The 25,290-nt window shown below is 41.6% G+C and overlaps 1 protein-coding gene across 5 annotated transcripts in view; it reads left to right on the top strand.

Annotated features, from left to right (window-relative positions):
- Positions 1–25,290, top strand: part of LOC102960991 (S-adenosyl-L-methionine-dependent tRNA 4-demethylwyosine synthase TYW1) — a 212,100-nt gene that overhangs the window by 22,567 nt on the left and 164,243 nt on the right. For all 5 annotated transcript variants that reach the window (XR_006212294.1, XR_006212293.1, XR_006212292.1 and 2 more), the window contains 2 exons: positions 11,235–11,352; positions 16,488–16,540. Coding sequence is in view for 2 of the 5 variants with exons in the window: in XM_042971084.1 (XP_042827018.1) it covers positions 11,235–11,352; positions 16,488–16,540 (171 nt within the window). In the remaining 3 variants the exon portion in view is untranslated. The remainder of the gene's footprint in view (positions 1–11,234; positions 11,353–16,487; positions 16,541–25,290) is intronic.

The raw sequence follows: 25,290 nt of genomic DNA, 5'->3' as shown, positions 1-25,290 counted from the left end.
GTTTGTAGTTGTGCAGTTCTGTCATTTTTTAGGAGATGAATTCTGTAGTGTTTAAGAGTGAAGTGTTATGGTGTCTACCACATGCAAGTAGTTCAGCAACATTTTCTTTCTGCACATACATTCACGTGTATTTTATAGATGTGTATGTGTGCATGGAAGGGTAGACAGGTAATGATCAACAAAAGTGGTGAATCTAGGTGAAGGGACTAGGGGTCTTCATTGTACTTTTTTCGCTTTTCTGAGGATTCGAAATAGGAAGTATGGAAGGAACTACTTTCTCTCCATGCTCCCAAAATAAAACAAAAAAATCTAGTATCAACTGAATTATAAACTATTTATGATATAGCCATATGAGAATATCTCCCATTTTTTGATAGGGTCAGTTTTGAATTATATAAGGTCTTAAGAACTTATTTCTTGCATAAAACATGATGACCCTCTAATTTTACTCAGGGTGGTCCCATGCTATAACAAATAGTAATATAAAGAAAAAAATTTAATGTTTGTTTAATTTTGCCTAGTTAAAAATTTTTTCATTACAAATTAACATACCTAAAAAATAAAAGTTTAGAAAACAAAGGGCCAAAATCTATCAATAATTCTATCTCACCAGAAAAATTACTATTAGCATTTGGAATGTTTATTTTAACTTTGTTTCATATGCACCTGAATCTCTATTATAAAAATCTTTGTGATATTTTCAGGTAGTTTTTACAACCTCATTTAAAAATCTCACAGAAAAATCTTTTTGTTTTTTTCAGAAAAACCTTTTTTTAAAAATCGGCTAATTTAAAAAATGTTTTATTATATTTGAGAGAGAGAGTGTGCGCATGGGCGGAGGGGAGGGGCAGAGAGAGGGAGAGACAGAATCCGAAGCAGGCTGCAGGCTCTGAGCTGTTAGCACAGAGCCCGATGTGGGGCTTGAACTCAACAAGCCATTAGATCATGACCTGAGCCGAAGTTGGATGCTTAAGTGACTGAGCCACCCAGGTACCCCCAGAAAAATCTTTTAAAAGTAGTGTTACAAACAGGGATTAATTTTGGGAAGTTATTATAGAAGCTGCTTTGTTTTGAGTTTTACTGTCCCTTTCAACCTGCACAGGAGGGAGAACTGGCAGATTTCATGACTTTTCTGGTCATTTTTGGTAATAAAGTGTTACAGGTACTTTAAGACACAAAGTTTTTTTCTTCTTTCTCCTTTTATTTTTTTTAAGGTTATTTATTTATTCTGAAAGAGAGAGAGAGAGGCAGAGGGAGAGAGAGAGAGAGAGGGAGATAGGGAATTCCAAGTGGGCTCCCCACTGTTAGCATAGAGCCCAATGTGGGACTTGAACTCATGAACTGTGAGGTCATGACCTGAGCTGAAACCAAGAGTTGGCTGCTTAACCCACTGAGCCACCCAGGTGCCCCTAAGACACAAAGTCTTAATAAATTGACAGTAGAATGCCCAAGCCTAGGTAATAGGTAGTAAGTAATACTAAAGAAACTAAGTCAATTTAATTCAAAGGTGAAACTCCTCCCCTCTTGTCTACTTTCTGGCCTATTTGCTAGCTGCTGTTTTGGATCTGCTTAGGGTCTGGAGAATGGATGGGGAGCAGGAGAGAGAGAAGTAGGAAGTTCGTATGTGGTGTAAGGTGACTGTGCTCTCTCCCCTCGTCCAGTTTAAAGTTGACTCTTCCTCCATCCGGCACTCTCATTGCGTCTGTGGAGACACTGTCCATGGTGTCTCCTGCCTGGTTCCTTGCACTGAGCAAGTGTACCCCAAGAAGTGTGCTGCTGATCGTGGCTCACTCCTTCCTCTTGAGCCCTGTGCCTCTGGCTTCCTCTCTTTGAGGTCTGTCTTCTGTTTTCCTCTCTGGTTGCCCAGTTGGTCAGCATCTAAGGTCACCGCCACCTGCACTCTTGTCCCTTCCCACGGGAACACTCCTGAGTTCTTTATTCTGGGAGGACAGGCTGATTCCTACCCAGCAGCAGTGCTCACTTGCTGGGGAAACTAGTCAGTCCTTTGGTGTCTGGATTCACTGGGCAGGAGTCCTACACCAGTCAATGATGCCCTCTGAGTGCGGGGGATACAAGCAGCTTCTTTTGAGGGGCCCCGGTGGAGCCTCGGGGGCTTGAGATATGACAAGGCACCTGCTCTCCAGCCTCTCTCCATTTGAGGTGGGATCTCAAAATACCTTACCAACATTCTCCAAAGAAATTTTCAAAAATCCTCTGTCCTTACCTCTATGTCCTCTATCCTTTTCACATCCTCGATGCGAGGGAGGTGTTTTTAGAGTTTCTGGTTCTTAGCTATTCCCTTTGAAAATACATAACTTGATCTGAACCTCCCTTTGAAGTTTCACTTAATTTCATACCCTCTTTGTATATGTTTAAAAGATTCAAAGAATGCAGTTCCCTGTCCTTGTTCTCCTAAATCTACTTTTCACAGGAAACCAGACTTTCTAGTTTGGCAGTATTTGTCCGGGTGTTTTACTGCTCTTACAAACACACCTGCATTTTGGTCTAACTTTGTTTTTCTGGCTATACAGATGGGATCATTTTGTTCTCCCAAGTCTACAGACTGCTTGTTTTCATCTAACATGACAGCTTTCCAGTGCTGTCATACAGATTCACCTGGTTCATTTTAATGTTTACATAGTGGTCTAGGACTATGTCCCATGATGTATTTGGCTCTTGATGATTAACATTTAGGTGTTTGAACACTCTTGCTCTTATATTTTTTGTGGCTGGCATAAATTTATCTCAAGAATAAGTTCATAAAATTGAAATTTCTGGATCAAAGGGGATTTTATATCTACATCTATACACACACACACACACACACACACACACACACACACACATTTTTAAGTAATCTCTACACCCAGTGTGGGGCTTGAACTTACAGCCCCGAGATCAAGAGTCGCATGTTCCACCAACTGAGCCAGCCAGGTGCCTATTTTTTTATTTTTATTTTTTTAAAGTAAGCTGTATGCTCAGTCCAGAGCCCAACGTGGGGCTTGAACTTATGACCCTGAGATCAAGACCTGAGCTGAGATCAAGAGTTGGACGCTTAACCAGCTGAGCCACCCAGGCACCCCGGGATTTTATAGTATTAATAGATGTTTCCAAATTGCCCTATACAAAATTGAAAACATTTTTATTTCTTCTCATAGGAGAGAGATGAGATAGCCTATTTCTCTGTACCTTTGCCAACCCTCAGGTGTTATTAGTCTTTTAAATCTTGCCAGCCAGAAAGGTGAGAAATAATGACCTGATTTTAATTTGTATTTCTTTCATTTTGAGCGAGGTTGAACATGTTATCCTGTGAACAATCTCTTTCTTCCTCCCTGGTATTAGATAAACTACAAGGTCTGAGGGCATAGTCCCCAAGATTGCTTTCACTTCTGACACCCAATTGCAAATTTCGGGGGAGGGGGCTCCTAAAAACCACCCTCAGGTTTGATAATTTGCTGGAAAGACTCACAGAACTCCCCCAAAGCTGTTACCCTCATGGCTGTGGTTCTTTGTTGGGAAGGGGTACAGAAAATCAGCCAAAGGCAGAGGCGCATAGAATAGATTCAAGAGGCGTTCCTTTGTCCTCCTCAGGATGTGTTGTCCTCTCAGCATCAACGTGCAGTAATACACATCAAGTGTTGCCAACCCGGGGGGCTTACCTGAGCTTCGGTGTCCAGTTTTTATTGGGACTTGACTGCCCATGTGGTTGAACTCAGTCTCCAGCACCTTCCCCCCACTTGTAGTCAGCTGCGGTCTGAGGGGCCCACCGTGAATAATGGACGCTGCTGTCACTTGGGAAATTCCAAGGGATTCCCCGTTACTTTCCAGGAACTGGGGACAATGGCCAGATTTCCCTTCCGGCAAGGCCAAATTTTTCCCTGCACGCTGTCCTGTATGCATTTGGTTTGGCTACTTTTATAAAGCTCATAACCAAAAAATTCTTGGTTGGGTGTAAAACTCTAAGCCAATATATCCAAAATTATTTCTCAATTTAAAATTGCTGTCCATCTTTCCTGTTGTTGCAGCTTTTGTTCCTTGTTTCTGAATACTTCCACGTGTGGATTGTGTCTGTCATTTTTAGTAGCTTCTGTATTTCAGAAGCCCCTGGCAGAGCAGCTGTTAAGAATGACAAGTGCGTGGAGTGTGGGTTCAGGGCTTGGCCCAGCCAGTGTGTAGCTCAGTGACCTGTGGGCATAGCTTAACCCTCCCTAGTCTTAATCCCCTTGTCTGGGGAACAGGGGCCGTGCCCTCTGCCTTCCTCACAGGTGTGAGTCAGATGGAACATGCACATGACAGTGTGTCATCACCTCTAAAAGCCCAACAGATGTCAAAGTGAGAAGTTAGGTTGCTTAGATATTTTAAACTGGTTTATACATTTTCCTAGAGCTGGCCATTTAGTCTGTGTCAGGTTTTTCTGCTGGTAAAATTAGCACAGGTCTGAGACCTTTTTACTGTTGTTTTTTTTTTTTTTTTTAAATGTTTGTTTATTTTGAGAGAGAACGTGAGTGGGGGAGGCGCAGAAAGAGAGGGGGACAGAGGATCCGAAGCGGGCTCTGCGCTGACAGCAGAGAGTCTGATGTGGGGCTTGAACTCAAGAACTGCGAGATCACAACCTGAGCCAGAGCTGGACACTCAGCTGACTAAGCCACGCAAGGACCCCGAGACCTTTTTACTTTGAAAAATGTGTCAATATTTCTTAGGTTATATTGTCCCCAAACTGATATACTGGATCAAAGCAAACGTATAATTTTATGACTCTTAAATTAAGAATCTGAGTAATTTTTTAGTGGCGAAACGGTCTTAAAACAGGATAGATTTCAGTGTACGAGATACCTGATTTAGACAGATTTCTGGGTTTTTACAGAAGGTTAAGAGAAGATATTTAAAGCTTTGTTTGCAGTGAATGAAGAATTTGCAATAATTGTTTCTCCAACTTTATTGAGGCATGATTGACAAATATGTTAGGGTTGTACACTGATTTTTTTAAGGTGTGTAATGTGATGATATGTGTGTCCATTGTGAAAAGATTACCACAATCAAGTTAAGAAATCCATCACCTCACAGTTACCTCGCGTGTGTGTGCGTGTGTGTGTGTGTGTGTGTGTGTGTGTGTGTGTATTGAGAACACTTCAGATTTAATTTCAGCAAATTTCAAGTGTATGGTAAGAGTTTAGAATAATTTGTGGGTTCATTTTCACTTTGCTTTTCATCTCTGTCCATTAGAGGGCGCTGGAGAGAAAGAACAAATGAGAATTTTGAACATCTGTGTAAATTATTTTTTAAATGAAATGATTTTGGACTTTATGAACTTGCAGCAGTTGGTTTATGACATTTTAGATTTCTCATAAACAGTTTCTCATAAAGTCATTAGATTTGGGGCAAAAAGAAATACTTTTCCACCTTCAGTGTGACATGAAAATAAAGCCACCAGTTTTTGTTCTTCTTTATTGTTAGCTTATGGCAGAGTTTCCAAGTATGGCTTGTGTTTTCATTCTGTATTGGACAGAATACACTAAACTACTGCCTGGTTGTTGGTTTTTGTTTTTTTGTTTTTTTTGTTTTTTCCCATGCATTTATTTGGCCTTTTAGGGTCCATTCATACATATTCCTGAGTTGCTTTCTGCCCAGTCGTTGCCAGGCATTGCACTAAATTGCCCGAATTGCTACTCTAGAGGAGGCACTACTACTGGTTAGCAATTGGCTCTAGGGTTGGGCCAGCGTATTCCTATTATATAACCTCTTTTTGAGTAATACTCACTGAGTTTTGTGGAGTCCTGCTGTCTCAGCCTGTGCGTCTTGGGCAAATTATTTTACTCTCTGCTTTTGTTTTCTCGTCTCTAAAGTGGGAGATCATAAAAGTAACCTCTTATGAAGTTGTTATGAAGATTAACTAAGTTCATTCACTGGCACGCTTTATTTCATTGCCTGCCACGTAGTGTGTACTTGGTAACTATGAGCTATTACTGTATAAGCAGATATCTTCAAATAGGATAGGTTTGGTCCGACTGGTGTACCACCATGGTATTCTACCTCCCTCACTCTGTAGCAAGATCCAAGATGATGAGTCTAGGGCTGAAGAGAACTCGAGGGGTGGGAGCGATGTCGAAGAACAAGGGAGCTAACGTGTGAAACGTGGGAAGGTTAGGAGGACAGATACGGATGCAGAGGGCTGGGGTGCTAGGGCGAGTGGCGTGTTTGGGGAACAGTTTGGTGTGTCTGTGGTTTCAGGTAGGGGCGGGGATGTGCGGAGAATGAACTAGAGAAGGAAGGCAGGGGCAGCGTACTGGAGGCCTTTTCATTCTGTCAGGGGGGTGTGAACTTCAACCTGAAGGCATTGGGAAGCAATGTGATTTGATTGAATATAGTGGATGGGTTGGGGTATAGGGCAAGAGGGTAGTTCAGTACAGATTCAGAGTATTAGGAGAAGTCAAAAGTACGCATTGGATTGTCTCATTCAATCCTCACATTGACCTTGATATCCATACTATTATTACGTCCACTTTACCAATTTACAGGGTAGGAAGTAGGTTTAGAGAAATAAAGCAATTTGTCCGAAGTTAGATGGCTGACAGGCTCGTAGGTGGTGGGACCAAGCCTAGACTCCCATCTCTTTGTTTCAGCCCCCAGGGGAGAAACGGTTTTTAGAAGAGAATCTGAAGAGTGGGTAGAGCACAAGGAGTCAGCAAGAGCCTGACAGTCTTAGGTTGTTTTTTGTTTTTCTCGTGATTGTGATTTGTAAATGTAGAGCAGAATGTTCCTTTTTTTTCTCTGCAGTAAATAAATGTTGTTAAATACTCCCCACAGTATGTTCTGGTTAAGCAGACAAACAGTGATATCCGTATCATTAGTTTTGGAAATAAATGGTGAATGCTTGGTAATTACTCACCAGAGAAGCATTTCAGTTTACGAAAGCATCTCAGTGTGTCCAGTTCTTATTATAAAGTCGCATAGTACTGCAGTAGAATAATATGAAGTTGTTCTTCTTTCTTTATTATTTTTAAGGCTTTGGGTATTTGATTCACCCAGAAACACAAGGCGACACATTCCTTCAACCCCAAGACACCCACTGCCTTTAAACCAGCCTGTTTCACCCATGGTCTGTGCAGCCAGGAGCACTTAGGATGAGTTCTGGAATTATTTCTTTAAGTCAGGTTATCCAAAATAGAATCACTGGGTCAGAGGAAAACCATTTGAAAGCTCTTGACACATCTGGTCAAACTGCTTTTCAGAGAGTTCAGAAAGCTTTCTTAAAACCTAGTAAACAGAAAAACTTCGAGTCCTGTTGAAAATTTGTCATTTAAAAACTGAGCTATGACAAGTCAGTGGCATATAGGGGGTTTCTTTCTTAAAGAAATGGAACCTGCAGATGCGGGGTTAAATTGCAGCAGTTTTAGCTTCAATACCTGAAGGAGAGTTTTTAAAAAAAATTTTTTTTTTGTTTTTAGCGTTTATTCATTTTTGAGAGACAGAGCGTGAGCAGGGGAGGAACAGAGAGAGAGAGGGAGACACAGAATCTGAAGCAGGCTCCGGGCTCCGAGCTGGCAGCACAGAACCTGATGTGGGGCTCGAACTCACTGACCGTGAGGATCATGACCTGAGCCAAAGTCGGACGCTTAACCGACTGAGCCATCCAGGAGCCCCCGAAGGAGAGTTTTTAACATTGAAAGTTGCTAGATCCGAAATCAGTTACCGAAAGAAAGGAGATCTGCTTTTCTAGAGCTAGGAATATCTGTCTGGTAGTTTGGAGGCATTCATTATTCGGCCACCATTTACTGAATGCCCAACCGTTTGCCAGCAAAGCTCCAGGCTTAGAAGGACTGACTGTATAGGAAGATGACTTCTCGAGAGAGCTTGGGGATTCTGTTTTCTGCATGACTTGATAAGGAAGGGAATCACCTGATGGATCAATGAAATAAACAGATTGAAACAATCAGAAGGACTTTTTCCCAGCAGAAATGTCTGTATGCTTTGGTAATGAAACACTTGTTTGTGGCAAAACACCTGTTTGGCACTTACCCGGCTAGGTGGAATTTTACCTTAAAGTCTTTAACAGATGACTTTTTCTGCTGTGTCCTGTTTCCCAGGTGATAATTGGGATGGTACTGTGGTTTCTGGGACAACGGTATGAAAATGAATTAGGTAACATTGTACGATACCTTTTTTTTTTTTTTAAAGAAAATTGGTACCACTTTTTGCTCCTGTGATTATGTAAGATTAATGTAGTCCTGTTTATGTATAAAGGACTTTTCACTTATTTATAGTCATTTTCCAAAGTGCCTAGGAATGTAGCTTGTCATTGGCTTTCCGTTTTGCATGTTGGGAAGCAGCAGCTTGGAGAGGACGTTCGTTTTCTTTCAGGGCAGACGCGACGGGTTTGGGAGTTGGGGAGGGATGAAATTACAGGATGGAGACAGGGAGACCATTTAGTTTGGCTCTTACAGTTGTCCTGTCCTTAGGAGAAACCAAGGCTGGTGTGCAGAAGCAATGGCATTGTGGATGGAGTGAGCCAGTCTGTGGGAATTAAACCTTTAAAACTTGGTTACTCGTTGTCAAATGGGGCACACAGGAGAGGGGGGAATCAAGGTTGACTAGTTCTGGGATCTTCATTAGTTTCTATTACAGCCATAGAGCAGCTATATATGTTGTATTCTGGGCGAACAGTGAACAGTGTCTGCACCTACAAGATTAGAATTTGGCGCTTTGCACTTCCTTCGGGAATGTTATGAGCCATCGTATTTCTTTTTGGAAATGGAGTTACTGCTGCATATGGAAGATGGGACTAAACTGCCATAGAGACAGAATGGTAAATGTTTGTCCTGAATGCTCAGGATCTCTCATTGTGGCCTCTGAGCTCTTTCCTATATAAATTTTGTATCTTAAATGGTTGAAATGGAGTAGCTACCCTCATATTTTATGATGGATAATTTCTCTAGTGATGGGACATGGAGGATGGTCCATGACCGTTCTTTAAGAGTGTTCATTTCATAGGAGTCAGAATTAGTTTTTTTGTGTTTGTGTGTGTGTGTGTGTGTGTGTGTGTGTGTGTGTGTGTGTGTATGTGTGTGTGTGTGTTTATAACCACAAGAGGATGTCTCTGGAACTCTGAGCACACTGGTCAGAGGCCAGTGTCACGGGTGGGTCCAGTTTTGGATTTATGTGGCCTTTGGGATAAGCATACATGCTTGGTGATGTTTTGTGGTGACAGGCTTATGAGAGCAATTCTTGCATGATTAGTAGGGAGTTCTAGTAACTTGCTGTGGAATTACCTCAGAGACATTTAAACGCTGTCAAGTTCAAGGTCAGTTCATCTTGCTCTACCACAGACTTCCTTTTTAAGTTGACACCTTTTTAGGTCTGAAATAGACTTAAAAAAAAAGCCAAAGGATACTTCTGTTTTTAAATATTTTAAAAGAACAACTGAAACTTTAAAAATTTTTAAAGAAAATGCCTAGGAATAAACTGATCACTTTTATGATAGATGAGAATAATTTGTTGATGTTTGTAAATTTTTTCAGTTCTGTGTGGAAATGTATAGTTGAAAACTATATTAACAGAAGCAAAATTGTTCATTAGCTTTGCATTTTGATTATATTTAGTAATTAGGAATGCTGACTTTAGGACAGATAGAACTAACTGGATTTATGTTTCTCATCATGATACCTCTGAGTCTCTAAAGTAGTTTTTCACTGACTTCCAATTTCGGAGTAAATCCCTGACGTAACAGAGAAGGTAGAGACGTTAACTCCAAATTTCATTGGTTTACCTGTTTCTTTTTAAAAAATTTTAAATGTTTTACATTTTTTGTTTAGAGAACTTTGAACATTCACAAAAGTAGAATGATCTAGTGAATCCCTGTCACCTGTTGTCCAGCTTCAAACAAGGACCATCCTCCCGTCTGTATTAGTTGGATGCAGATTTCAGACATCCGGGGATCTGTGAGGTGTTCTCACTACTGATTCTCTAGGGGCGGGCACTGCAAATGGACAGGCACTGAAGGTAGTCTAGGGCTTGGTGGTGGGGCCGCTGCCAAGGTGAGTTATTTTGAATTTCTGCAGCTCTTACTAAGATCTGGCAAGTGTAGTATAGCACAGACTTTGTGTGTTGCCCTGAAATTATTGATTAGCATTCTACCATCTTACAAAAAGACATTCAGATAACTTTAAAATATATGTACATAGAGTAAGATTTAAAAATAGAGGAAGAAGGCTGAGGCGCCTGGGTGGCTCAGTCGGTTAAGCATCCGACTTCAGCTCAGGTCATGATCTCATGGTTCGTGGGTTCAAGCCCCACGTCAGGGTCTGTGCTGACAGCTCAGAGCCTGGAGCCTGCTTCAGATTCTGTGTCTCCCTCTCTCGCTGCCCCTCCCCTGCTTGCTCTCTGTCTGTCTGTCTCTCTCTCAAAAATAAATACACATTAAAAAATTTTTTTTTAAATAGAGGAAGAAATCAGTGTAAAGGGTGAAGATCATCATGTACTATGAAGCCACTTACAGAGAATTCGAGACAAACATGATTTGAGACTTTACACAGCCATCAGCGTACTGCTGAATTTTCTAGGGCCCAAAGTCAAAAGGAAACACAATCAGCCTTATATTATCCTTCAGATTTCTTTCTGTCACTGAAGACACATTTTCCCCACAGGATCATCTAGAAGGAGTCATTGTTGGGATGGCAGGTGGACGAGTAATTTGGTCTGCAAACAAATGGCTGTCTGAGCAGCTCAGAGCACTATTTTGACTTGTTTTGGGGGTTTTGCAGATACATAACCAGCAGTGTTCTATTTTATTGAACTCCTGTTATGTATCAGGCATTGTACCTGGTGATTTATTTCATTTAATTGTAACGTTCCTGCTCTATAGCTATTACTTTCCTTGTTTTTCAGGTGAGGACATTGAAATTCAGAGAAATAACTTGATGAATTTCGGCAGCTGTCGGTACTCAGATTGCTAAAAATAATTGACATCTAGATAAGTGGATTGTTGATTTACATTTTGCGGGTGTATGTGTTTGAGTATGTAGTTCCTTTTTTTGGAAAGCAAAAAGAAAAGAGAAGAGACTGGCAGGCCTTCTGCTCACTGTCTGACTGGGAATGCGGTCACTTTGGAGGAGACTGGCTTGTGTGGGCCATGGTTCGCGACGCGCCTTCTTACCCATGCCATGTGTCCGTGACTGTTGTGCCGTTGTTCTCCTCGCTCACTGCCAGCTCTGAAGTTTGTTCTTTTAATTTCAATACAGAGAGAGAAGGAGCACCAGGAGGAGAAAAGCACTCTGGTCAGGAACGCCGTGAAGGGTGAAGCCAGTGAAAGAAGGGCTATGATAACCCCTGCTCTCCGAGAAGCCCTTACTAAACAAGGTGAGGACCGTCAGGAGGCGCTGTCACTGGACCGCCCTCCCGAGCGCTCTCATTTCATACCCCAGTGAGGAGCGTGAAATAGGGAGGGAGGGAAGAAGGCCCAGTGGCCCTGTCACCGTGGCGGCCGGAGCTGTCGCGGCAGCCCCCTCTCGTTCCTGTAGAAGGATCCCCTTGTGCGCTGGCTGCAGGCCAGCACATTTCCCCCGTGCTTCATTTCCTGGGATGTTAGCATCAGCGTGGCTCTGGCACAGAGACGGAAAATGCCATCACCGGCCTCTTCACAGATCGTCGTTTGTTAAGGGAAAATTATTAAATGCAGAAAAGAAGCTTCTATCGATATTAGGCTGGGTCAATTAGAAATGTTTTACGTAGAAGTGTATTTGGGTTTTTGTGGTCCTAACTCATCAAGGAGGCCTTACTTGAGAACAAATAATACTGATTTCCTGTAGAAGAAGAGTGGTCAGTTGGGAGTGAGTGGACTGACTTCCTTCCCTCACTCCATCTTTCTGTGTTTATTGAGACCCTTTTGTGTGATAGTCCTGGCCATGCAGAGAAACTTAAGATGCAGTATCTTCTTCAAGGAGCCACCAGCCTATTAGAGGAGACAGACAAGAATATTCAGATCATACATATATTTGTATGTATATAATATATATGTATAGTCTGCCTTTTAATAAGGGTATTCAGACAATTTAAACTGATTTCATGATAGGTTTACATTTCTCATGTAGCCATTTGTCTTCTGCTTGTCTTGTGTTCTTTGATTTCCTTTTTCCAGTTTCTGCCTCCTTTAGATTAAGTTGTTTTTTTAATTTTTTTTTTAATGTTTATTTATTTTTGAGAGAGACAGAGACAGAGACAGAGCATGAGTGGGGAAGGGGCAGAGAGAGAGGGAGACACAGAATCCGAAGCAGGCTCCAGGCTCTGAGCTGTCAGCACAGAGCCCGATGTGGGGCTCGAACCCACGGACCATGAGATCATGACCTGACCCGAAGTCAGATGCTTAACTGACTGAGCCACCCAGGTGCCCCTAGATTATGTTTTTATGATTCTGTTTTACCTCCTCGTTGGCTTGTTAGTTATAGCACTGTATTGGTATTTAGTGATGGTTCGAGGTGTTACACATATCTCTTGATCATATCACAGTGTATCTTTGAGTGATTAAGACGCCACTTCATGTCCAGTGGAAGAAGCTGCAGTAACACACTTGTGTTTTCCCCTTGTCAACCTCCATGCAATCATTATCATACATTTTACTTCTATGTATCTTAGAGGCCTATACTACATTGTTACTATTTTAGTTTAAGTAGTCAATTATCTGTTAATTTTGACTTAATTAGATGTAATTAGAAACAATCTTACATACTGACTCATATAGGTACCACTTAAAAAAAATTTTTTTTGGGGGGTGCCTGGGTGGCTCAGTAGCCCTGACTTGGGCTCGGGTCATGGTCTCCTGGTTTGTGAGTTCAAACCCCACATCGGGCTCTGTGCTGACAACTCAGAGCCTGGAGCCTGCTTCGGATTCTGTGTCTCCCTCTCTCTCCGCCCCTCCCCTGCTCACGCTCTGTCTCTTTCTCTCTCTCTCTCTCTCAAAAATAAATAAACAAACAAACCAAAAATATAAATAAAAAAATAAAAAATTTTAAAATGTTTATTTTTGAGAGAGAGAGAGACAGAGCATGAGCAGGGGGTGGTCGGGTGGGGGTCGGGGGGGAAGACACAGAATCTGAAGCAGGCTCCAGGCTCCAACCTGTCAGCATGGAGCCCAACGTGGGGCTTGAACTCATGAGCCATGAGATCATGGCCTGACTGAAGTCAGAGACCGACTGAGCCATCCAGGTGCCCCTGTAGATAGCACTTTTGTTGGTGTTTTTCTTCCTTTGCGTAGATGTGTGTTCTCTCTGACAGCCTTTTCCTTCTGCCTGAAGGGCTTCATGTAGCGTTTCGTGTTGTGTGGGTGTGTTGGTGCTGAATTATTTCAGTTTTTGTGTATCTGAAAAAGACTTTATTTTGCCCTCATCTTTGAAGGATACTATTTGATGCATGTGGAATCATAGGTTGATGACTTTTTTTCTTACGGCGCTTTGAAGGTGTTCCACTTTGCTCCCATTGCTTCTGATGAGACCTGTATTGTCATCTGTTGTTTGTTCCTTTGAAAGTAATGTTTTTAGCCCCTGGCACTCTGAAGATTTTCTATTTTCTCTTAATTACGGATTTTGAGCAATTTAATGATAACGTGTTTCAACGTAGTTTTCTTCATGTTGCTTTTACTTGGGATTTGTTGAGCTTCCTGGTTCTGTGGATTTATAGTTTTAATCAAATTTGGACAGATTTTAGCCATTATCTCTTCAGGTATTTTTTCTGTCACTCCCTCTGTCTTCTCTTCCTTGGGGACTTCAATTACATGAATTTGACCTACAGCTCACTGATACTATTTTCATTATTTTTTAAAATTCTTTGTTCGGGGCACCTGGGTGGCTCAGTTGGGTCATGATTCGCCATTTGTGGGTTCAGGCCCTGTGTCAGGCTCTGGGTTGACAGCTTGGTGCCTGGAGCCTGCTTTGGATTCTGTGTCTCCCTCTCTCTCTGCCCCTCCCCTGCTCACACTCTGTCTCTCAAAAATAAATAAATGTTAAAGACAATTTAAAAAACATTCTTTTTTCTGTTCTACTTTTCATTTTAGGATAGCTTCTATTGCTATGTCTTCAGGTATAATTTAGTAATCTTCTCTAATGTCTAATCTTCCATTAATTGTATCCAGTGTTTTTTTCAGCTTTGACATTACAGTTTTTATCTCTAGAAATTCAGTGTTGGCCTTTTTCTATTCTCCATGTCTCTACTTAACTTTTTGAGCCCACGAATTACAGTTAGACAACTGTTTTAATGTAATTCTAACATCTGTGTCATTTCTGGGTCAGTTTGGTTGCTGGATTATTTTTTCATTGGTCATGTTGCATGCTTGGTTAATCTTTGATTGGATGCCAGGTCTAATTTTACCTTATTGGGTGCTAGATATTTTTGTGTTCCTATAAAACATTCTTGAGCTTTGTTCTAGGATGAAGAGCAGTTACTTGGAAACAAGTTTGAGCCTTTTAATCTGGCTTTTATGACTTGTTAAGTGAGACCAGAGCTGACTCAGAATATGGCTAATTACTTATGACTATTGGGGCAAAACACTTCTGTGTACTCTGCCTTGTGAATCTTAAGCTTCTGACTGGTGTGAATAGACACAGTTCCCAGCTGGCTGTGAGCACCAGGCGCACCTCCAGTCCTTTAAGATGGTTCTTTCCCATTCTTGGTTAGCTTTTCTCTCACGTATGCATGAAGCATTACTCAGGCAGAATTTCTAGGAATCCTCTACAGATTCTTGAGTTTAATCTCTGTGTAGCTTTTGACTCTCTGGTACTCAGCTCTGCAAACTCTAGCTGTGTGGGCTCCCCAACTCTTGCTTCCACGTCCTCAACTCCGAGAAAATACCCAGCCGTGTGTGCGTTGCCTCTCCCTGCCACACAGCCTGGAAACTTTGAGGGCAGTAAGCTCTGGGCATGGCAGGGCTTGCCTCCTGTGTTTTCTGTCTTCTCTGGGATTATTGTCCCTTGTTGCCTGGTGTTTCATGTCTTGGAACTGTTCATATATTTTGTCCATTTTTGGCGTTTCAGGTGGGAGAGTAAATCCTCCGTGACTTTATCGTGGTTAGAACTGTGCAGTGTGATTTCTAGCAGCTGCGTACCATTGGCTTATCTTGGCGTTGTGGTCTGTCCATCCTGTACTCAGCAGTTTTTCTCATACCTTCCTCAATGCAAAATTTTATAAAACCCTATGTATCTTGGAAGAGAAGGATGTAAAGACACTAATAGAGTGTAGGAATCCAAAAGAAGAACTGGAATTTTCTGTAGGAATCTCTTAAATGCTTATTCTGCATCTGAGATTAGCTGTCCAGTTGCACTCTGTTCTGTCTTCATATAGATAAGCGGTGTTTTGTTTATTTCTATGCAAGATATTTACATAAATGTGGAAGTGGGTAAAAGACAAAGCCCAGTAGAGACTTATAATCCAAATTGACATTGTTCCATTAATCATCACACTCTGAATATGGATATTTAACCAGCCACGGATCCACTTCTGCCATCATCCAGACTATATTTCTCCATTTGCCTCATTTGTCTGCAAGTCAAGAGTCTTTTTATACAAGAGACTCATGATAATTGTGGCTTATTACTTGAAGCCTTGTGAGAAACTTCATTAAGTGCTTTCTGAAATCAGAATGTTCTACTTGTTTGCTCTACTAGTTTATTAAAAAAGGAAATGTGATTACTTCGGCATGGCTTTTCCATGCTTCTCATATCTTCTGTAGCTCATGAATTTTAAATGCTAGGTTGTGGGACTGGTCCTGAGAATTCACGTTGGGTTATGGTTCCTGGAATTTTGTTTTTCCTCTTCTTGGGGCAGTATTTCTTTATTTTTATTTCTTTCTTTCTTTATTAAAAATTTTTTTTAGATGTTTATTTTTGAGAGAGAGACACAGAGAGAAAGAGAGACAGAGAGAGAGACAGACCATGACTGGGGGAGGAACAGAGAGAGAGGGACACACAGAATCCAAAGCAAGCTCCAGGCTCTGAGCTGTCAGCACAGAGCCCGACGCGGGGCTCCGAACCTGTAAACCAACGAGATCATGACCTGAGCTGAAGTCAGAGGCTTAACCGACTGAGCCACCCAGGCGCCCCTAGATACATAAACATTTTACGTTGTTTTATCATCCTGGTGATTTCAACTGTTAATGTTTTCTGCCATTGGGTTGTTGCCTACCATTATGTAGAAAAGAAGAATGATTTTGTTAAGTTTTATAATTGCCATTTTTAAAAAGTTTATTATTTATTTTGAGAGAGAGTGCATGTGCACACATGTGAATGGGGGAGGGGCAGAGAGGTGGGGAGAGAAAATCCCACACAGCCTCTGCACTGTCAGCACCGAGCCGGATGTGGGGCTTGATCCCACAAACCTTGAGATCATGACCTGAGCTGAGATCAGGAGTTGGATGCTTAATCGACAGAGCCACCCAGGCGCCTTTTAATCACCTTTTAATATGAGGCTTTGAATCAGTTCAATTTTATGTTCCTTGTTTTTCTGTTCAGGTTATCAGTTGATTGGGAGCCATTCTGGGGTGAAGCTTTGCAGATGGACAAAGGTATTTGTTTTTATTTAAATATTATTTCTGTTTTATGCAACTTTTCTATGGCTGTTCTATGTAGCCAATGAATTTTACCATTTTAAAGGTATAATTTACATTTAATGTAATGATTTTGACTGAATTTGTTAAATGAGTTCAACCTGTATTGATGGATATAAAAAAGCCTTATCTACCACCTAAATTAAGATATATATAGGCCGTTTTTCTCCTCCTGATAAGTTCACTTGTATTTATTTCTAGCCAGTAGTCCCTCCCCATCAGCCAGGACATAGTTGTTCTAGTTGCTGTCACTGGTTTAGTTTTGCTTGTTCTAGAATTTCATATGAATGGAATCATAATGTGTATTTTTCTGCAGGTGGATTTTTAAACACAACATAATGTTTCTCAGATTCCTCTATGTTGTAGTAAGTTTCAGTAGTTTTATTCATTTTTATTGCTGAGTCCTGTTCAACACAATGAACATACCACAGGTTTGAATCTGTTGATAGACACTGGGTTGCTTTCAGGTTTTGGCTATTCCAAGTAAAACTTCTGCGAACATTCTTATGTAGCATTTTGTTATGAATGTATGTGTCAGTTTCCTTTGGGTATATCCCCAGGAGTGGAATTGCTAGGTCACAAGGTAGGTATGAAACTCCCGATCTGTTTTCAGTGTGGCCGTATTATTTTATACTTGGATTGGCAATTTATGAAAGTTCCAGGTGGAACATTTTCTCACTATTCTGTGGTATTGAAAATCTTTTTTAATTTAGCCATTCTGATGTGTGTGCAGTGGTATCAGTGTGGTTTTTTTTTTTTTTTTTGTGAGCTTATTTTATTTTATTGTTTTCAATATATGAAATTTATTGTCAAATTGCTTTCCATACAACATCCAGTGCTCATCCCAAAAGGTGCCCTCCTCAATACCCATCACCCACCCTCCCCTCCCTCCCACCCCCCATCAACCCTCAGTTTGTTCTCAGTTTTTAAGAGTCTCTTATGCTTTGGCTCTCTCCCACTCTAACCTCTTTTTTTTTTTTTTTTTCCTTCCCCACCCCCATGGGTTTCTGTTAAGTTTCTCAGGATCCACATAAGAAAGAAAACGTATGGTATCTGTCTTTCTCTGTATGACTTATTTCAGTTAGCATAACACTCTCCAGTTCCATCCACGTTGCTACAAAAGGCCATATTTCATTCTTTCTCACTGTCAAGTAGTATTCCATTGTATATATAAACCACAATTTCTTTATCCATTCATCAGTTGATGGACATTTAGGCTCTTTCCATAATTTGGCTATTGTTGAAAGTGCTGCTATAAACATTGGGGTACAAGTGCCCCTATGCCTCGGCACTCCTGTATCCCTTGGGTAAATTCCTAGCAGTGCTATTGCTGGGTCATAGGGTAGATCTATTTTTAATTTTTTGAGGAATTCCACACTGTTTTCCAGAGTGGCTGCACCAGTTTGCATTGCCACCAACAGTGCAAGAGGGTTCCTGTTTCTCCACATCCTCGCCAGCATCTGTAGTCTCCTGATTTGTTCATTTTGGCCACTCTGACTGGCGTGAGGTGATATCTGAGTGTGGTTTTGATTTGTATTTCCCTGATGAGGAGCGACGTTGAGTATCTTTTCATGTGCCTGTTGGCCATCCGGATGTCTTCTTTAGAGAAGTGTCTATTCATGTTTTCTGCCCATTTCTTCACTGGGTTATTTGTTTTTCGGGATCAGTGTGGTTTTAATTTGCATTTTGCTGACGACTACTGATGATGAGGCATGACTTTTCATGTGCCTGTTGGCTGTTCATACGTGTGAAGTGTCTGTTCACATCTTTTGCCCAAATTAGGTTATTTGACTTTATGTTGTTGATTTGTTGGTGTTCTTCATATATTGTGGAAATGAGTCTTTTGCCCAGTATTCATTGTGAATATTTTCTAATAATCTGTGGCTTCCTTTTTTCATTTCCCTAATGGTATCTTTTAAAGTTTTAAGTTTGGATAAGTCCAATTTATCTTTTTTTCCCCTCTTTTTAATGGTTAGCATTCTTTGTATATTAAGAAATCTTTGCCAACTTCAGGGTCACTGTTTTTTATGAAAGCTTCATACATAGTTTTAACTTTTATGTTTAGGTCTTTGACTTCATCGTGATCTGATTTTTATGAATGGCATGAGGTAAAGGTCAAGATTCATTCCTCTCCTGTCCCCCATGTGGATATTCAGGTGTTTCAGTACCATTTGTTGAAAAGACTTTCCCTTTACCATTGAATTACTTTAGGCCTTTGTAGAATATCAGTCATGTGTCTACGGGTAGGCCTATTTCTGGACTCCTTACTCTGTTCCATTGATCTGTTTGTTTATCCTCATGCCAATACCACATTGTCTTGATAATTGTAGCTTTGTAATAAGTCTGAAATTAGGCAGTATAAGTTCTCTTTGTTTGTGTATTTATTTATTTATTTCCAGGAGTTTCCACTCTTCCGGGTCCTTTGCATTTCCATATAAATTTTAGAATCAGCCTGTGAATTTCTATTTTATGTTTGTTCTGGTTCCTTAGATTCTGAATTTGTCTATTTGGCATTCATTCATCACAGGACCAGTTATATTAACTATTTTCTTATTTTGTATTTGTTTTTTAAGTTTTTGTTTTTTTTTTTAATTTTTTTTTTTCAACGTTTTTTATTTATTTTTGGGACAGAGAGAGACAGAGCATGAACGGGGGAGGGGCAGAGAGAGAGGGAGACACAGAATCGGAAACAGGCTCCAGGCTCCGAGCCATCAGCCCAGAGCCTGACGCGGGGCTCGAACCCACGGACCGCGAGATCGTGACCTGGCTGAAGTCGGACGCTTAACCGACTGCGCCACCCAGGCGCCCCTGTTTTTTAAGTTTTTTAAGTTTATTTATTTATTTGAGAGAGATGGAGACAGCGTGAGTGGGGAAGGGGCAGAGAGAGAGGGAGAGAGAGAATCCCAAGCAGGTTCTGAACGGTCAGCACAGAGCCAAATGCGGGGCTCGAACTCAGGAAACTGTGAGAGATCAGGACCTGAGCTGAAACCAAGAGCTGGACGCTTAACCAACTGAGCCACCCAGGTGCCTCATTTTGTAGTCTTGATGCTCTGACTTTTGAGGGCCTTACAGACCTGGGGAGAAACTGTCCCTCCCAGGGCTAGCTAATTCCTAAAGACAATAATAGCTTGCCTTGAGTTTGCCAACCAACCAATCCTGAATCTGTATCCTTCAGTTACCTCCTTATCTCACTCACATACCATGCCAATATCTTCCCCACTCTGTATTATCCCAGGGCCAGGTACTGGACAACTAGTGACAGTGCTATAGCCTGAATTATTCAGACAAACCAATGCTGCATTGTTCACCCTGTCTTGCCTGCCTTTCCCAAGGGATCCCTGGTAAAAGCTCTGGCCTAGGCTTTCCCCTCTCTTCTTGCTCTGTCTACTGAACAAACCTGCTAGTCCTCTGTTACCCTGTGTGGTGGGGGTGCACTCTTGTCTTGGGAAATGTAAGCAAGATATTCTTTCACTGGCATTGGCCTCTCCAGGTTGGTACTCACTTCCATAAGTTAAAATCCCATGGGAACAAATAAGATGGCATTTTAAAATAGCTTTATTGAGATATAATTTACCTATCACACAACTCCCACACTTTAAAGTGTACAGTTGAGTGGGTTTTAGTATATTCACAGGGCTTTGCTACCATTATCACAATCTAATTTTAGAACATTTTTGTCCCCTCTGAAAGATGTCATGCACCCACTAACGGTCCACCTTCATTCACACTTCTCCTCCCCCCCTGAAGCATCATTAATCTACTTATTATCTCTGTGAATTCCCCTAACCTGGACATTCGTACATGATGTGACCTTTTGTGTTGGCTTCTCTCATTTAGCATAATGTTTTTAAGGCACATCCGTGTGATAATACAGATCAATATTCCATTCCTTTTTATGGCCAGTAGTATTCCATGTGTAGATATATCCCATTTGTTGTTGTCCATCATTTGATGGACATTTGGTTTGCTTCCCCTTTTTGGTTATTGTGAATTACGCTTCTACGGACATTATTATACGTGCAGGTTTTCGTGTGGATGTGTTTTTATGTGCTTTGGTTATAGGCCTATGAGTGGAATTTGTGGGTCGTGGTAATTATGTTTAAATCATTTGAAGGACTGCAAAACTGAGCGTATTTTCTGTTTCCACCTGCAGCGTACAAGGGTTCCAGTTCCTCCACAACCTGCTAATGTTTGTTGTTGTCTGTCTTTTGCATTATAGCCATCCTAGTGGGTGTGAGATTGTTACCCTATAGTGATTTTGATTTGCATTTGCATTTCCATTAATGGGAAACATTGTTGACTATGTTTACTTCTTGGCCTTTGGTGAATCTTTGGAGAAATGTCTGTTCAAATTCTTTGCCATTTTAACATTGGGTTAACAGCGCTTGTAAGAGCTGTTTATATATACTGGATACTGGTTCTTAATCACGTGGATGGTTTGACTCTCCTGCCACTGTTTGTGGCCGTGTCACCAGGAGCTGAGTCTCTGCAGGCCTCCAGCAACTTGGCTCCTGATGTCGCAGTGGCTCCATTGCTATCTTCCCGGACTTTTTCCAGCCTGTCCTATCCCCATAACGAGTGTTCCCCACAAAGAGCTACTCTTGTTGAGGTTTTGGTTAGCTCAGACCTGACCGTTCTAAATAAACCAGGCTTTCTTCTCCAGGCATGCTTGACTTTTTTTATATTCTTTATTCCTGTTCTTACAAATTTCTGTCCTCAGTTCACACTACTACCTCCTGATGTCTGTCTCGTACTTTCCATTTCTCTGTGTCCTGTCCATCATGACTCCTGCCTCTTCTAGAACCAGCCTTTAACGGTGTGCTCTCTTGTTCTTGGCAAGGAAGCATGCTTCTGGCTTCATCTTTCTCTTGGAATGCCCCTGCCCTCACTGCCATAATCCACAGTTGACCTCTGCTTGGTGCCTCAGTGCCTTGCTGGCCCTCCCTAAGAGGGAGGCTGCTTCTGCAGCCCCCGTTGTTTTCAGAGTATCCTGTCCGCTCACTATTTCCCTGAGCATGCTTTCAGTGCCATCGGCCCCCTAGGCCTTTTGCTGTTGTTGATTAGTATTTGAGAAACTCTTACTTTTTTTTCACCACTATTTTTCTGCCTTCACCCTTTGGGGCATGAACATGCTGATGACACTTCTGGCACCTTAGTCACTCAACGTACTGTTGTGCTCAACTTTTTTTTTTTTTTTTTTTTTTAACCCTTTTAACATCCAGTATTTGTCTCTTCTAATCCAGTGATTTTCAGTAATGTCAGACTCAATGCCTTCTGCTTATAACCAGCATTTTACAACATCCCTTTTACTACTGCTAGATTAAGTTTACGGATTTACAAATATAGTTTCACATACATAATTTAGAAAGTGTTCTGCTCTAGCTGTAATGTAAGGAGAGACAAGAGGAAGTACTTTGTATTAAAATGGTTTGTATTTCTGTATAAAATGCTCAGGCACTACGCCATTCGAAGGCACTGTGGGACAGGCACTGCTCGCACCTGCTTGTGATGGACGACTTTGCAGTTAAGAGAGACAAACAGATTAGAAGTTATTCTGTACAAGAAGTAAAAACAAGCCAGACTTATGTAGGTATAATAACAGCAAGAGGGCAGTAACCCTAACTGAAGTAAGGCCAACAGGCCAAGCAATTACACATTATCAAATTGGAAAAATGAGAAAGTAGGATGTGCTCGCAAATGGGTGGTGTTTCGCTTATAACCATTGACTCGGAAAAATCTTTTATGTTGCAACTTGGGAGGAGGAGAGATGGATTGTCACAGAAAATACTTATCTTCTGCCTTGAAATTCCACATCTTGTTGAGATCCACATTCTGTCTTTCATTTGTAACGAAACCTTGGAGGCCATACCTTTAAGTGACAATAGGACCAGAGGATGGACTGGAGAGGCAGAAATGGTAGTGCAAGTGGCCAACAGGTGTGGTAGACCTCTGGTGACAGTTTCTGAGTAAGATTTTGAAATGGCAGGCAATCCCCCCAAGACAAGTTCGGTTTCAAATAATTATTGCAAGATAGATACCTTGTCCTTATGTTATAAAAATTAACAATATAATGACTGTAATAATTTTATTATTTTTTTTCTTATTTTTACTTTTTGAGAGAGAAAAGAGAGAGCACATGCGTGCGTGAGTGGGGGGAGGGGCAGAGGGAGAGAGAGAGGGAGAGAATCTTAAGCAGACTCCATGCTCAGCACGGAGCCTGACGTGGGGCTCAATCTAATGATCCCTTGATCCCCCAACTGGGATCATGACTCGAGCTGAAATCAAGAGTTGGACGCTTAACCAGCTGAGTTACCCAGGTGCCCCAGAATGACTAATAATTTTAAAACAGCTTTGATTAGTGAGAATCTTGCATTTCATATGTCTGTTAATTAAATATCTGGTTCTAAGTCTACCAAAAGCATCTTGAATCTCCCCTGTAATGTATTTGGAGGTGGTACCTACAAATACAACACAGATACAGGTATTTGCTCATGACTTAAATACTAGAAAACAGCATTATTTTCATGGTTTTTCAAAATGGTGAAATTTCTTGGAGAAAGTTTTACATAAAAGAAAGTGTTTTCTTTAATTTACATGATAGCTGCATTCCTGGAAAATTTAGTATCTGGTACAATTGTGCAGGAAATACTTTATTAGCAAGATGAAGTTGGAATCTATGCTCAGGTAATTATAATCAGATTTTTCACAAGTATGGAGGTCTGGTGAATCATTTGAAAGGAAGTGGAGACTTTTTTTTTTTTTTTTTTTCTCATGGGATTTATCCTGAGCATTGCAGGAGATGTGAAACCCTTGGCCCCACCTGCTTATTGCTAGTAGTCAGATTTCCATACCCTCATTGGGTGGTGTCGGTCCCATTGAGAACGCCTGCCCCAATCCATTTTCATTGCCACCTTCCCAAGTTCACGTTGTCCTCTTGAACATTGCAGCTGGTTTTTTTCCCCTTCTAGTACCAGCTTCTAGTGAATCCCCAACTCTGTCTCCCCTGTCCAATTTATCTGACATTAGCTTGGTTAACCTCTGAAGTATACTTCTCCTCTAGCTACTCCCTTCCCAGAAGCTTATAGTGGCTCTCCATTACCTCTTACTCAACATGTCAATTTGAATTTTTTTTTTTTTTTTAACATTTATTTATTTTTGAGACAGAGAGAGACACAGCATGAACGGGGGAGGGGCAGAGAAAGAGGGAGACACAGAATCGGAAGCAGGCTCCAGGCTCTGAGCCATCAGCCCAGAGCCCGACGCGGGGCTCGAACTCACGGACCGCGAGATCGTGACCTGAGCTGAAGTCGGAGGCTTAACCGACTGAGCCACCCAGGCGCCCCTCAACATGTCAATTTGGATGTGTAATAGGCATCTTGAACTTTAACATGTCAAAAATGGAATTATTGATTTTCTCTCCTAAATCTGTTCCCCTCAGTCTTCATTCTGTCAATTAATGGCAACTGTATTGTTTGCTCAGGCCAAAAACCTGGGAGTCATTTTTACTCTTCTGTTTTTTTTCCCCCCTCCCACATCTATTCCATGAGCAAATTTTCTTTTCAGAATATATCCAGAATGTGATTACTTTCCCCGCTTATACTACCTTCGTCCAAGTCTCTGTCATATATTCCTTACACTATTTCAGAGATGTGAGTGCTTGTTCTGGTTCCACTCTTGTCTGTTCCCCACACAGAAGCCAGATAGATCAGATCCTGTCACTTTTTGCCCAGAACTTCCAGGGGTTCCCATCTGACTCAGAATAAAAGCCCGAGTCCTTATCACGGCCTCCAAGGCCTTGTGTGATCTGGTCTTCCATGCTTTAGTCCAGCCATGCTAGCCCTCTTGCTGGTCCCTGAATGCACCGAGTCCAGACTCCTCCCAAGCTTTCTGGCCTCTGACTCTTAGATCTCTGCTCAGAGAGTTTCTATCAGAGCGACTTAGGCTGCTTGGAATTTCTCAGTCGCTCTTATTACCATTTACTAGATGGTACCTTTGTTTATTATCTGTCTCCTCCCTTCTCCTCTCAGCCCCTCCCCAACCTGAGAGTCCTTGTTTTTCTTTCCAACACCAAGAATAGAGTCTGGCATGTAATAATTGCTTAGTAAACATTTGTTCGATCAAAGAATTAGTGTGATAGAGGCCTGAACCGAGAAAGAGCCTACTTAGTGTAGTTCTGATCCACTTGTTCAACATCGTTTTTCTGCTGTAATCTCCCTACGTTGTGTGCTGCTTCTCTCCCCGCTGTAATCTCCACCTGACCAAATCCTGCCCATCTGTGTCGGCCAGGAAAACAGAAAGCACCCTGGGTATTTTAGCAAGAACAGATTTAATAAAGTAAATTAACTAAACGTTTACAAAGCTGTTGAAAGGCCTGCGGTAGTGAAGGTCAGAGAGAATTGCTTCTGGCTTTGAGGAAATCGAAAGTGCTGGGCTCACAGGACGCTGCCTTGAGTGACCTGAACTGCTGCAGCATTAAGGCGGATGTTTCCCAGGAGCCCACTCTGAAGCCGCTGCAGACTTGATGTTTGCTGTATGCCCTTGTGTTTGCCAGCCGCTGCCAGAGAGGGACCACAGTCTCTCCTTTTTAGTCTTCTGAATCTTGTATAAATGCCTCTCGTTGGTGGCGTTCCTTCAGACAAGGGAGTCTGAGAAGAAGTGTCGTAGGGCGTCTAGCCCCTGCTTAGACAGGTAGGCGTGGGAGTGAGTAT

The sequence above is a fragment of the Panthera tigris genome, chromosome E3, assembly GCF_018350195.1.
Source record: "Panthera tigris isolate Pti1 chromosome E3, P.tigris_Pti1_mat1.1, whole genome shotgun sequence".
Lineage (NCBI taxonomy): Eukaryota > Metazoa > Chordata > Mammalia > Carnivora > Felidae > Panthera > Panthera tigris.
This window is presented reverse-complemented; position numbering and strand designations above follow the sequence as displayed.